Source organism: Pristis pectinata, chromosome 24 (genome assembly GCF_009764475.1).
Source record: "Pristis pectinata isolate sPriPec2 chromosome 24, sPriPec2.1.pri, whole genome shotgun sequence".
In the NCBI taxonomy this organism is placed as follows: Eukaryota; Metazoa; Chordata; class Chondrichthyes; order Rhinopristiformes; family Pristidae; genus Pristis; species Pristis pectinata.
This window is the reverse complement of record NC_067428.1, coordinates 6016336-6030933: the sequence shown is the minus strand read 5'-3', so window position 1 is coordinate 6030933 and position 14598 is coordinate 6016336. Positions and strand designations below refer to the sequence as shown.

The following is a 14598-nucleotide window of genomic DNA, read 5'->3' as shown; positions in this document are numbered from 1 at the left end:
AATCCACACCCGGAGTACATCCGCCTTACCTGTTCAGTCTCTCGCGTTGAAACAAATGCATTTTAACCCAGTGGTCTTTTCATCTCCCTTCTCTGTGCTCCTGGCTCACCTGACCACTAAACTTTCAGTGGCGACAGTGTTTTCCCCTGACTTCTCACTTCAGGAGCGGTTTCCTCTCACTCCACGGAACCAGGACACGTACTGGAGCAGAGAGACGAGTCTCCCCCCACCTCCCACCTGCCACCCGCTGTCAGAATGGGAAGAGCACGCCAGGTAACGAGACCCACACACGGAAATCATTTCTGCACTGATCATCTTTATTGGTAGTTAATCACCGTTACCGTCTGTCAGACTGATACTGATGACGAATCATAAAAACATTCATTAATTATTTTAATTAGATCCATCCCTGGTGCCAGAGAAAACCATTCACCGGCTGAAATGTCTACTGAAACCAAGTAACTGGTCACTTTAACCCCGTGTAGCCTCTCGGTGGGAGAAACAGAACAAAAGCAGCTTCGGGTACAAATATTCCAAGAACACGGTGGAAACCACAGAGAGCGGAACAGAAGCACAGAGCACAGTGAAGAGCGAGACACAGAGTGGGAGAGGGGGTAAAAGATGCAAGGCAGTGATCTCCCGGTAATCAGGGAGCAAACACGCCCGCAGCGGCTCTCTGTTCAACAGCTGGATTGTGCGACTGTTGCGGATATTTTCGAGGCTTCTCCTTGTTGAACTGTGCAGGAGTACACCCTCCCACTGCTCCAGTCTGTGCCGGGCACCGTCAGATAGCTGCTGAGACTAAAGGTGTTGTCGGTGTTCCTCCTCACCGCGCTGGTTTCCACCTCACTGCTCGTCGGACTCCCGTCCACTGTCCAGCTGACGGCAGGGAAGCCCATCGACAGTTTACTGACCAGGCAAACTAAGGTGCCCACTCCTTTAGCGGAGATCTCCTCGGCTGACGGCCCAAACAGTTTTACTGAAGGATCCGGGAGCTGCTGAGCTGGAACGGGAACAAGAGAAGACGTGTTTCAGGTCACGGAAGAGCTCGCGTCATTTCACAATTTGACAGAAGCCCGAGTGAACGGTTCCAGCTTCCTACAGTGGGGCCCGAGTCTCACTGAGGGACAGGGACGTGTCCATGCAGGACAGTGCATGTTGGTCAACACTGAAGAACGATACACTTGAGGTCAAGTTCTTGTTTTAGGATCCTCCTGGTGACTCGCTGGTTTCCAGCATCACCCGCTCGGTGACTTCACCTCCAGCTCCCAGGGTCTACCCCGGCCTGTGGCTGATTGGGAGAAGAATCCCTCAGAAAGGCTTCACTTTGCCTCAGTACCTTTGGTTCGTGAGAGGAGGGATCCATGATCCCAGTTCCGACTACCAACCAGTGACCCCTCGCTCTGGGACCAGGGATTGCCCGTGGATAATCAATTCCAACTGGTGAGGCTTTTTAGCACCGAGTCATTAACAGACTTGAGACAGACACCGGCACCAACAGCGACCCCGCATCAGTTTAATGTGCCCACTCACGGTGCCACCAGCGACACGTTGCTCCTCTTCCCTTCTCCCCACCCACCCATCACTAATGCCCCCGCTGTGCCACCCACTGCTGTCGGGAGAATAAACCCATCTCACACTCTGCACTGCCCCAGTGGGCGAGGCCACAAGGTGCGCGGTCCTGTGCTTCACGGAGCAGGACAAGGCAGGTCGCTCTGTGATCTGGGATGATGTCGAGGGATTCGGCTCCCACTCACTGTGGGGGAGGGGAGGTGGGATTCTCCCCAGACCCGGAGCTCCGGCCTCAGTCGGTGCAGCGACCGCAATCGCTGAGCAGCGGTTTCCCGGAAGGAGCAGCACTCAAGGGAATAGATGGCAGGAGAGAGGGGGCAAGGACTGGGCAATGGGAGAGGGGCTTTTATTGGATGGGTGTCTGCAGGAGATTCCACCCTCACTGGGAGGATTGGAGGTTCAGTGAAAGTCCGAGAGAGGATTCGCTGGACGATCCTGATTGAATAACTTGAAACTTGTTGTTCTCCTGTCTTGACAACCGTGGGCTGTCTTCAGTCGGCAATATCCTGTTCCCAGTGAGACTCCGGGTCCCACTTTAGGAATCTGAAACCCCTCACGTTCGCTTCTATCAAACCAACACAAAAGCGGAGAAACTAACCGGACGGAAACAGTTCAAACTCACACAGAGAGGGAGAGTTCCTGTCAGAAACACATATTGAAGAGCACATGTCTGGGACAAGCACACGGCACCAGAAAATGCATAAATTCACACAAAGTGTGAATTCATGTTTTATCGGGAAATTCAACTAAAAAGAGAAACGTGGTCATTAAAAAACGGTAAAAATTCACTGAACACAACTCTATCGAGTAGAACTCGCGCTGGACCCGGAACACGATTGGATTGTAAATCAACATTTTCACTGTAAAATCCACCAGGAAATTAAAACGTTTAAATTATTAAATGCCAGGTGACCGTATTCATGCCGTCACTATTTGCAGGAGAGATTTCCCAGACACTTACCTGCAACTAAGAGCTTGGTCCCTGGGCCGAACACAATAGGATTCGGTGAAATCCCCTTTCCGCAGTAATAGACGGCAGCGTCATTCAGCTCCGCGTTCTTTATGATCAACTCGTAAACGGTGGCGGCGCTGTTGATTGTCGACGTGAAACGATCGCTGCTGAACCCAGGCCAATAGCTTGGGCTACTCCAAGAGTGATGGTGATACAGAACCAACTGCGGCGTTGTTCCCGGTGTCTGCTTGTAAAAGCCAACACCATAGTTATCCTTTGCCCCGATGTTACATTCCAATGTGGCCGTGGCTCCTGGATTGACCGATACGACTGGAGGCTGAGTCAGAGTCTGGGACTCTCCAGCTGGAAAAGAGCAGGGATTCAATTTTAACCGTTGACTCTTTAATGTGACCCCAAGAGCCCCCATCATCAAGCGCTGGCGGTGCAGATTTGCTGCCTGTACTTACAGCCCAGCCACAGCGCCAGAGACCAGAAAAAGCACAGCGTCCGCATCGTTGCTGCCCGTCAGCTTCCTGCCTCCCTTCAGACGCTGTCTCTGTGACAGACCGTGGCCGCCGCAGCCGATGGAACCCAGTTATAGAGCCATTCACACCAGGGAGGAAATCCATGCAAACCAGGGCGACTGACACTGACCAACCAGAGCAAGGATCTGAAACCCTCCCATTCGCCGTCAGACACCGTCGGCTTGAGGCGGTGACACTGTCAGCAACTGACTGATCTGTTTAAAACAACCCGGGAATGAGCAGGTCGCTCATTGATGTTTCCCACTTTCTCCCTTCATTCCCCTGATTCAGTTGTTGCCGCACTCCACCCCTCAGTCCAGAGATGCCCCTCACACCTCCAGTTACAACAGGGTAGGACACTGCAGGCTTCCTGTTCCCACATCAGTCATTCAGACATTGAGATCAAACCCACCCTGACAGATTGAGAGTTTGAATTCGGTCTAAATGTGTGGAAGAAATCTGGTCTCAGTAACAGTGAACTGTCGGACGGCCCGAAACACTGGAAGACTCATTTACCCTTTGCGGGAGGGATCCTCCCGTCTTTACCCGGTCTGTGCCCGTCTCCAGTCCCACAACATGTCCTCGGGGTCCCAGTGAGTTTACACAAGCATTTGGCTCCAAGAAAGACTCAGGGAATTCAATAGGTTACCTGGGAAAGTCAGGCAATAAGGCATTGACCAGTACTGGTGTTTTAAGTGCGGTCTTTACTTGTCCATTGTGATGGTCTGATAAAGACAGACCTGGTCGGGAATTTCAGAGCCATGGGAATGGGCATCTTGGGCAATGTGGGACCTCGAGATGCTTCCTGTTCCCTGGACGACCACAGGTACAGGAAGTGTTGGCAGCTGGAGGAGCTCAAGCAACAACAGTCCATCCCCAAGGCTGAAGGTTTCATGTGCAGCAGGTTTCAGGAGGTGGTCATCCTGCAGCTGAAGTGAGTGTAGGCAGCGGGGTGCAGGTGACCAGCGGACAGACAGAGAAGAGCTGGCATGTGGGTCAGGAGACCCTTGAGGACACCCGACTCTCTAACTGTATGATATTCAGAGTACTGATTGGGGAGAGTCTTCCCCTGGGGATGGAGACACGGCCATACGGGTGGGTCAGTTATGCAGGGAGAGAGGTAAATGGTCTGGAGAGAAACAGGAGAAGGGATTTTATCATCTGTGGTCACAGACACGATTCCAGGAGGGTTTGTTATTTCCGTGGTGCCTGGCGCCAATGATGTCACTGAACAGTTGTTTTTTATTCCCAAATAAACTTTATTCATCATTAAAAGATAAATAAAAGATAAAAGATAAACAATAAAACAGTGCAAACCTTTATATTCCTGTACAGATCAATCATTCGTGTTCCCTTTTATTTTTGAACCCACAGCACCGATGCCACTCGTGTGGCTCCCTGGGGTGAAACCCCAGTCCCATATTCACACCACTTAAGGGACTTCCTCACCTGACCCCACCACTCCATCTCTAGTGGAAGAAGAACCCTCAACTGTAGTCCATACCCACCGAGCCCTTGCGTTGGCTGCACCCAGCTTCAGTACATCCCTCAGCACGAACTCCTGCAGCCTGGAATGTGCCAGTCAGCAGCATTCCCCTGCGGACATCTCGCAGAGCTGGGAGACCAACAAGTTTGTCACTGAACAGTTGTTATTAAGTGTGAGGTGTTGCATTACACTGTGAATGATCGGGCCCTTGGAAATGTTGTGGAACCCAGGAGCACAAGCACATAGTTCGCTGATAGTTGCATCACAGGTGGACTGGTTGGTGAAGAGGGCATTTGGCACAGTGGTCTTCATCAGTCAGGTCATTGAATATAGGACTTGGGACATTATGTTGCAGCTGTACAACCACAGTCAGACTTGTTTCTGTGACAATCTGTGTCTGTGACCATCTTCAAGAATTGATTAATGGAATATTGCACAGCTGGTGAGGATGTCCTGGGTCGATGGAGGACAGAATCTTTTAACATATCAAAAATTCCAAAGGGATCTTGATCAACAATGTAAGTGGGCTAAGGAATCGCAAATTGCGTTCAACCCAGAAGTGTGAGGTGTTGCTTTTTGAGAAGTCAAACCAGGGTAGGACTTTAACAGTGAACAGGAGGGCATTGGCGAGTGTTGTAGAACAGAGTTACCAAGGAGTACAAGTACATAGTTCACTGAAAGTGGTGTCACATGTAGACAGGGTGCTGAAGAAGGCATCTGGCATGCTGGCCTTCGTCTAATCAGGGCATTGAGTATACGAGCTGGGATGCTCTTTTGCAGTTATACGAGACATCAGTAAGGCTGCACCTGGAGTATTGTGTACAGTTTTGGGCGCCCTGTTATAGGAATGATGTAATTAAACTGGAAAAAGAGTGCCGAGAAGATTTTCGAGGATGTTACTAGGTCGCAAGAGCCTGAGTTACAGGGGAGGTTGGGCAGTCCAGGACCTTTTCTGTGGAGTGCAGGAGACTGGGGGGTAACCTTACAGAGGTGCATAAAATGGACATAGAGAGGGTGAATGCACACAGTCTTTTTCCAAGGGAAAGGAAATTGAAAACAGAGAAAGTGATTGAGAAAGGGACAGTAAGAACATTGAAAAGACATTTGGACAGGTACATGGACAGGGAAGGTTTAGGGGGATATGGACCTAAGTGGAGTAACCCACGGAATGCTGCTCTGGTGGATTTAAACTAGATTTGCAGGGAGAGGGGAACCAGCGTGTTAGAGAAGAAAGTGAGAAGGAAAATGATCTTGTGAGGTCTGTAGGTATGGACAGAAATCAAAGGTTTGTACATGATAGCAATGTTCTCAGGTGCATCTATTTCAATGCAAGGAGTATCGTAGGTAGGGCGGATGAGTTTAGGGCGTGGATTGGCACGTGGGATTACGATGTTATTGCTATTGGTGAGACATGGTTGCAGGAGGGGCAGGACTGGCAACTTAATGTTCCGGGCTTCCTTTGTTTCAGACGTGATAGAGGGGGAGGGATGAAAGGGGGAGGAGTGGCATTACTGGTCAGGGAAAAGATCACGGCTGTGCATAGACAGGACAGCCTGGAGGGCTCGTCTACAGAGGCCATATGGGTGGAGCTGAGGAACAGGAAAGGTGTGACCACACTAATAGGTTTGTATTATAGACCACCCAATAGTCGGAGAGAATTGAGGAACAAATCTGTAGGGAGACAGCAGACCGATGTAAGAAACAGAAAGTTGATTTAGAAAACTTCCCTGAACACATTTGACAAATTCCAAGCCATCCAACCCTTTTGCAGTGTGGGAGTCCTAGTCAATATGTGGAAAGTTAAAATCCCCTACTATTACAAATCAATATATAGAGGTACCAACGAGAGAGAATGCAATACTTGATCTCCTATTAGGGAACCAGGCAGGTCAGGTGACAGAAGTATGTGTAGGGGAGCATTTTGGGTCCAGTGACCATAATGCAATTAGTTTCAAGATAATTATGGATAAGGATAGGTCTGGTCCTCGAGTGAAGGTTCTAAACTGGAGAAAGGGCAATTTTGAGGGAATGAGAAAGGATCTAGGTAGGGTGGATTGGGATAAGTTATTTTCTGGCAAGGATGTGCTCAGTAAATGGAAAGCCTTCAAAGACAAAATTTTGAGAGTGCAGAGTTTGTATGTTCCTGTCAGGATTAAAGGCAAGGGTAACAAGCATAGGGAACCTTGATTTTCAAGGGATATTGGTGAGCTGGTTAAGGAAAAGAGAGAGGTGTAAAGCAGGTAGAGGCAACTAGGAACGGATGAGGTACTTGAAGAGTATTGGAAATGTAAGAAAATACTAAAAAAGGAAATCAGGAAGGCAAAAAGAAGACATGAGGCTGCTTTGGCAGATAATGTGAACGTAAACCCAAAGGGTTTCTACAGGTATATTGAGCAAAAGGATAGTAAGAGACAGAATTGGTCCCCTAGAAGATCAGAGTCATCGTATATGCGTGGAGCCTCAGGAGATGGGGGAGGTCTTAAACAGTTTTTTTGCATCAGTATTTACTCAGGAAACTGGCATCGTGGAAATGGAAGGAAGGGAGACAAGCACTAGTGTCATGGAACATATAGAGACTAAAAAGGAGGAGGTACTTGATGCTTTACAGCAAATAAAGGTAGATAAATCCCCAGGGCCTGACAAGATATTTCCTCGGACCTTGAGAGAGACCAGTGTAGAAATTGCAGGGGCTCTGGCAGATATATTTAATATGTCCCTAGCCACGGGTGTGGTGCCGGAGGACTGGAGGATAACTCATGTTGTTCCATTGTTTAAGAAAGGCTCGAAGAGTAAACCACGTAATTACAGGCCAGTGAGCCTGACATCAGTAGTGGGTAAATTATTGGAAGGTGGTCTGAGAGATAAGACATATAAGTATTTGGACAGCCAAGGGTTGATTAAGGATAGTCAGCATGGCTTTGTGTGTGGTAGATCGTGTTTAATGAATCTTGTGGAGTTTTTTGAGGAGGTCACTAAGAAAGTAGATGAAGATAAGGCTGTGGATGTTGTCTACATGGACTTTAGTAAGGCCTTTGACAAGGTCCCACATGGGAGATTAGTTCAGAAGGTTCAGTCAATGGGTATCCATGGAAAGGTTGTAAACTGGATTCGAAATTGGCTGAGTGGGAGAAGACAGAGAGTGGTTGTGGACGGTTGTTTCTCAGATTGGAGGCCTGTGACTAGTGGTGTGCCTCAGGGATCTGTGTTGGGGCCATTGTTGTTTGTTGTATATATCAATGATCTAGATGATAATGTGGAAAATTGGATTAGTAAGTTTGCGGATGACACTAAGATTGGAGGTGTAGTGGACAGTGAGGAAGGCTTTCAAAGCTTGCAGAGGGATCTGGACCAAATAGAAAAATGGTCCAGAAAATGGCAGATGGAATTTCATGCAGACAAGTGTGAGGTGTTGCATTTTGGAAGGACAAATCAAGGGAGGACATACACAGTAAATGGTAGGGCACTGAGGAGTGCGGAGGAACAAAGGGATCTGGGAGTTCAGATACATAATTCTCTGAAAGTAGAGTCACAGGTAGACAGGGTTGTAAAAAAGGCTTTTGGCATCCTGGCATTTATAAATCAAAGTATTGAGTATAGGAGTTGGAATGTTTTGGTGAGGTTGTATAAGTCATTGGTGAGACCAAATTTAGAATATTGTGTGCAGATCTGGTCGCCGAACTACAGGAAGGATGTCAGTAAGATTGAAAGAGTGCGGAGGAGATTTACAAGAATGTTGCCGGGTCTTCAGGAGTTGAGTTATAAGGAAAGATTAAGCATGTTAGGACTTTATTCCTTGGAACGGAGAAGAATGAGGGGAGGTATGATAGAGGTTTATAAAATGATGAGGGGCATAGACAGGGTTAATGCAAGTAGGCTCTTTCCACCTAGATTAGGAGAGATAAGTACGAGAGGACATGGTTTTAGGGTGAAGGGGGAAAGGTTTAGGGGGAACATTAGAGGGAACTTCTTCACTCAAAGAGTGGTGGGAGTGTGGAATGGGCTGCCATCTGATGTGGTAAATGCAGGCTCGTTCTTAACTTTTAAGAGTAAATTGGATAGATACATGGATGAGAGAGGTCTGGAGGGGTATGGGCTGGGGGCAGGTAAATGGGACTAGCGGAATAATGTTTCAGCACAGACTAGAAGGGCTGAATGGCCTGTTTTCTGTGCTGTAGTTTTCTATGGTTCTTTTCTATGGTTCTATGGACCTAACACTGGCAAATGGGGCGAGCTCAGATGGACAAATTTTTCAGCAGACATGAGTTGGGCCAAAGGGCCTGTTTCCCTGCTGTATTACTCTCTGAGTCTACTTTGAGTGAAGAAACAACAGAGAGGCATTAACCTGACCAGGACTATTGTACACAATGCCAGTTTGTGGGAAGGATGTCGAGCAACAACTTTGCAGGGAGATTACACAAATCAAGTGAGGTCAGAGAACTTCCATGATCCAAGTACAGACAGGACAGCAGTGACATAAGGGACACAGAGTGGGAGGAGCTGATGAGAGTGTTGAGAGGAGCTTCCTTCTTCAGAACATTTCTGGTCCAATGAGGACAGAGGGCAGAGATGCAGCACTTCAGTCTGTACAAAGGAAGAAGGTCCTTCTGGAGTCTCAGCAAAGGAAGATGTGGCTGAGATTCCGGCTGAGCTAAGGATTGATACAGAGCAGGTCCGGGAATGTGTAGCTGCACCTAACATGGAGACAGTAACAGAGAAACAAGAGAGAGTAGCAGTGTAACAGAGGGGAAGGAAGTGTGAGTGAGTGCCCCAGGGGTCAGTATGAGGGCCACTGTTTTCCTTCATGTATGTTAATGACTCGCATTTGGGTTTACAGGACACAACCTCCAGATTTACAGTTGACACAAAACTTGGAGGCCCAGTGAACTGTGAGGATGATAGTAACAGACTTTAAGGAGACAGAGGCAGGCTGGTGGAGTGGTGGGTCAGGTGGCAGAGTGAGACAGAGTAACAGTGAGAATAGGAGCAGGAGTGGGCCATTCGGGCCCTTGTTTCTGCCGCCCCATTCAACACGAACATGACTGATCATCCACTTCAGTACCTGTTCCCACCTTCTCCCCATATCCTTTCTTGAATATTTTTAATGATTTGGCTTCCACTGTCTTCTCTGGTAGAAAATCTGTAAAGAAATTTCTCCTGAACACAGTTCTTAATTTCATTCCCTGACTCCTGTGATCTTCTGGTTTTGGACTCTCCAGTGATTGGTGAAATCTTCCTAGGATCGAAAGTACAGTTCTGTTTGAATTTTACAAAGTACTGTGAGATCTCCCCTCATTCTTCAATGCTCTGATGAATAAAGGCCTAACCAACCCATTCTCCCTTCATACAGAAGTACTGACAGCAGCGAGAGCACAGAATTTACCCTGGCTGGGGACTTCAATATCCACCACTGAAAGTGGCTTGGGAGCACCACCACTGCAGGCCAACTGTGGACTGAAGGACCGAGCTGCCAAACTGGGTCTGCAGCAGGTACTGAGTGAACTCACTTGGGGGTAGGTGTCCTGGGTTCCAGGACAGATGCAAGACTTTTGTCTCCCTGACTCTGTGGAAAAATGCTGGGATTTGTGCTCTTCACCAAAAGCAGGACAGATCCAGTCCAGCTAATTGTTGCCCAATCAGCCTACTCTCACTCACCAGCAAAGATGGAAGGGGTCACCGACAATGGTATCAAGTGACACCTACACTGCAATAATCTGCTCACCAAAGCACAGTTTGATTTTCACAGAACCACTTCCCTTTAGACCTGCAGACAAGTCAGTGGGAGAGAGAGGAGCAGATATGTCGACAAATCACTGAAAGGTGTACGAGAAAGAGAGTTATAAGTAATGAGAATTTTATCTTCCCCAATATTGACCGGGATTGCCTGAGTGTGAAGGGCACAGATGGGATGGAATTTGTAAACTTCATCCAGGAGAGTTTTCTCAGCCAATTAATAGATAATCCTGCCGGGACCTGTCTGTACTGGACCCTGTCTTGTGAGTGAGGCTCGGCAAGTGGTGGAAGTGTCAGTGGGAGCATTTTGGGTACAGTAGTAATAATTCTGGAAGGTTCAAAGTTGTTTGGGGAAGTGATAAGAATGGTCCAGATGTTCAGATCCATAAATGGGGGAGAGCTGATTCCAATATCATGAGCTGGGGAAAGTTGACTGGGAGAAGCTGCTTGTGGGTAGAACACATCCAACTAGGGGAGTGTTTTAAAGGTGGGAGAGTGAGAGTTCAGGGCCAACATGCTGTCATAAAGGTGAAAGGAAAGGATGGCAAGATTGAGAAATCCTCGGTATCAAGGGATACCAAGGGCTTGATGAAGAAATCAAAGGAAGTACATGGCTGGTATTGGTGACTGAAAATGGGAGAGACCCTTGAGGAGTAGAGAAAGTGCAGGAGAGAACTTAAAGAGAGGAAAGAAGGGCCGTTAAATGTCAGTGGAACACAAGATGAAGGAGAATCCCAAGGCATATTTTACGTATATTAGGAATAAAGGTGGAAGAATGGAAAACACAGGTCTCTTTAGGGAGCAAAAGAGGAATCTGTGCATGGAGCCAGGGGATGAGGGTGAGGGCTTAAGTGGATACTTCTCATCTGTATTCACCAAAGAGAAATACACGGTAAATGGAGAGTTCAGGGAAAGGGACGGTGATATTCTGGAGCTTGTTCGCATTAAGAAGACAGAGGTATTAGATGTTCTGGAGCAGAATTAAGTGTTCACATCCCCAGGGCCTGATGGGATGTATCCCAGGCTTCTATGGGAGGCAAAGGAGGAGACTGCTGGGTCCTTGATGGAGATTTTTGAGTCTTGTTGCCACAGGTGAGGTATCAGATGGCTAGAGGAGGGAAAAGGTGGTTCCATTATTCAAGTAGGGCAGCAGGGAGAAGCCAGGTAACTACAGGTCAGTGAGTCTCAAAACAGTGGCAGGGAAATTATTGTAAAAATTTCCAAGGACAGGAGATATTTATATTTGGAAAGGCAGGGGTTGATCAGGGATAGACAGCATGGTTATTTTTGTGGGAAATCCTGTCTCACCAATTGATTAAATTTTCAGATAAAAAGAAAGATTGTATCAGATGAGTTTGTTTTCAGTGGAGTCGGGGAGGCTGAGGTGTGACCCGAGAGGTACACAAATTACAAGGAGGAGAATGAGAGTCGACATTAAGGATATTTTTCCAGAGGAGGGAGAGCTGAAAACAAGAGAGGTGGTGTCGTCCCGAAATCAATTTTCCCTTTCCGTCCGCTGTAAGTAACACAGTGCCACAGGGTCGATTCGAACAAATACCTTTATTAGCAGTGCACCGCTAGAAGAATTCTCTTCAGCATTCAATGTGAGTCGTTTCCCGAGTTCTCCCTGCACAAAGGGCAGACAGACATTTATACAGGAATTGTCACGCACATCCCATGCAAACGGCACCGCGAGTTTCGGTCAAGCTATAGAGATCCCGAGACAGCTATCACACCTTTTGTCTTAGTATAATTCAGTTATAATCAAGGCTTTCAAAGGCAGGTATCACCCTTCATTGTTCAGACCAAGTCTTCACCTCGATGTTAATTACACTCAGTATCGCCACCGTCTGACATATCGGAATGGTTCGTTACCCGAAACAAAGGCAGTTAACATACTTAACATTCCATCCTAACTAGTGGGTCAGCAGCTTTCTAGTCCTTGCTAAAGAAATATAAATGCATATATATATATATATTTTCATTGCCAGTGATAGGTATGGTTGCAATTCTTAACCCCTTCACTTCCTCATTCCCTCCTTTTTATCATTTCATGATAAACTAGAGCGGCGCTGAAAACGGGTCCAGGAGCTCATTAATAAGGACCTTGCAACAGGTATATAGACAGGCCAGCACCACACAGCATACTATTATAATCACTATTAGTCCCACAGCTCCATGCAGCAGGTATGATGCCTACGACCCTCCTAGCAGCCACCCCAACCAACTTGTCCCTCCTGTAAATCCCTGTCTAAAGCTATCTACTTGCGTCTGAATGTCCTGAATGGCATGGGAGATGTTGTAGGACTCATCTCTCACGTTGGTGATACATTTGTCCCCAACTATAGCATATACTCCTCCTTGCTGAGCCAGCTGGTAGTCCACAGCATACCGGGTCTGCTGGGCATAAAGTCGAAGCTCTGCCAGTTCCCGGTTCACTGTCTTCAGGCCCTCCATAGTACTGTTTCCCAGTGCAGCCAGTCCACAAATAAGGTAGTTCTGGTTTTTTGCGGCTATAGTTCCTGCCGAAACCCCCAGAGAAAGAGTACTCAGGAATCCATGGTCTAACAATGCTAAGGGAGATCCCAATGACATAGGATCCCTCCAATCCTCACAGAACTCCTCACTAACTGACCACACCACAAGTCTTCGTCGGACATGAGCCTTCTGGGGGCAGGGGACCGTGACCGGCCCGATCGTTCCTATTGCAAACCAGGCTGCAGAGTGGGGGTGGCTGTGGTGTAAGTGCCACTAAAGAGGAACACATACCCTTCCTTAGCCCGGTAGCAGGTTACATTTCCCGATTGCCGTGGACTGGGCATTTGAGAATACCAAGAGATCCCAGCAACATTTCTCCCATGCTCCCTCAGGTAATTCTCCCTGGTTAGCCATTCTAAAGAGACATTAGACAATCTCAAGTGGGTCCCGTTCCCTTCTCCACAAACCCATCGCTCTCCTGCAAGTAACGTAGCACACCTAGTTGCAGCGCACTCACAGCTAAACCATCGCCCTTTAAACCCGCAATTCCTCTCTGTACAGGTAGTGGCGGCAAATGCTATCGTATGCTGTACAATTGCTAGCGCACAACCCCACCCCGTGCCGGTGAAGCTGTGGGAGAAGGACTGGCGGTGGGCTGTACTACTAGGTCCTGTTACTGTTCCTTGCAAATATTTACCCGGCAGCACCCTCCTGTAAGTTTCCGTCTGTCCAACACACTTTGTTAATGAAAATTCATACTTTAAGAAGGCCCTGGGGCTCCAGCTTGGTGTGGCTATAAAAATGCCAAGGGTTAACAAACGGTGTGATTCCCATGTAGCTGCATATGTATTTTGTAAAACAAATTATCCTCTAATGCCCACACAAGAGTACTGGTAATGGTGAGGAGTCCGAATTTAAAAAGTATTAGCTTTCCTCCGGTGGCCATCGTTTGCAGTCGCTCAGATGAATCCAGCGTTCCTGGCCTTTTACTTTCACGGCTGTCGGTGTTTGGAGTAGTATCTGGAAGGGGCCTTTCCACCGAGGTCCCAGTTTAGGGCGCTCCCAATCCCGTATCAGTACCGAGTCTCCGATTTCCAGGTCAGGCAATTCAGTGTTCTGCCCTTCAGGTGGGTTAAAGGCACTCTCCACCTGCGAATGAAGAAGCTTTAAAGAGAACGTAAGTTGTCTGAAATACCTTTGTAGTTCATCCCCCATGATATTAAGGTCAACCTGTGTGGGGGGTTGGGTGGCGGCGTCCCATGGGGCTCTTCCCAGACTCCCATAGACGATTTCCGCAGCCGATACCCCGGTGGCCAAGTGGGGGGTGATTCTCATATGGTATAATGCTAAGGGGAGAACCTTCAACCAGTTTAGACCTGTCTCTGACACTAATTTGGTTAGTTTATTCTTAAGGGTGCTGTTAGCTCTATCTACTACACCCGCTGCTTGAGGGTGGTAGGTGCAGTGGAACTGATGTTCGATATGCAGTGCCTCGCACAATTCCTTATTTATTTTCCCTATGAAGTGGGGACCATTGTCAGAACTTATCCGTCAGGGTACCCCAAACCTTGGTATAACCTCTGTAAGTAATAACTTTACCACTGTTGAGGCCTTATTGTTAGTGGTTGGAAAAGCTTCGATCCATCTACTAAATACATCAACAATAACGAGACAGTACTTGTAACAATGTACACGCGGTAATTCAATAAAGTCGAGTTGTATGCATTCAAGAGGACCACCTGGCAAGGGGGTTTTGCCTGGGGTGCACTTCACCCCTTTCCCAGCATTGGTTTGTTGGCATATCAAGCACAACCGTATTTTGCCTTGTGCTGCTTCCTCCAATCTGGGGTGCCACC

The 14598-nt window shown here is 47.7% G+C and overlaps 1 protein-coding gene and 1 pseudogene across 1 annotated transcript; one reads left to right on the top strand and one right to left on the bottom strand.

The window, feature by feature from the left end:
• Positions 1-308: 308 nt before the first annotated feature.
• On the bottom strand, positions 309-3135 carry LOC127582764 (immunoglobulin lambda-1 light chain-like). Its single transcript, XM_052038337.1, has 3 exons — positions 2992-3135; positions 2534-2887; positions 309-1003 (listed from the first exon to the last, which is right to left on the bottom strand). The coding sequence occupies exons 1-3, from the start codon at positions 3035-3037 to the stop codon at positions 681-683; spliced, it is 723 nt and encodes a 240-aa protein (XP_051894297.1). The 5' UTR covers positions 3038-3135; the 3' UTR covers positions 309-680.
• A 674-nt stretch (positions 3136-3809) lies between these two features.
• The window catches only part of LOC127582703 (immunoglobulin lambda-1 light chain-like), a 36497-nt pseudogene continuing 25708 nt past the window's right edge, over positions 3810-14598 (top strand).

Excerpts from the sequence above, each read along its gene's own strand:
- LOC127582764 (XM_052038337.1), bottom strand. The coding sequence starts at position 3,037 with ATGCGGACGCTGTGCTTTTTCTGGTCTCTGGCGCTGTGGCTGGGCT. Across the intron at positions 2,888-2,991 it reads TCTGGCGCTGTGGCTGGGCT|CTGGAGAGTCCCAGACTCTG; the intron begins GTAAGTACAGGC and ends GCTCTTTTCCAG. Across the intron at positions 1,004-2,533 it reads GACCAAGCTCTTAGTTGCAG|CTCAGCAGCTCCCGGATCCT; the intron begins GTAAGTGTCTGG and ends TTCCCGTTCCAG.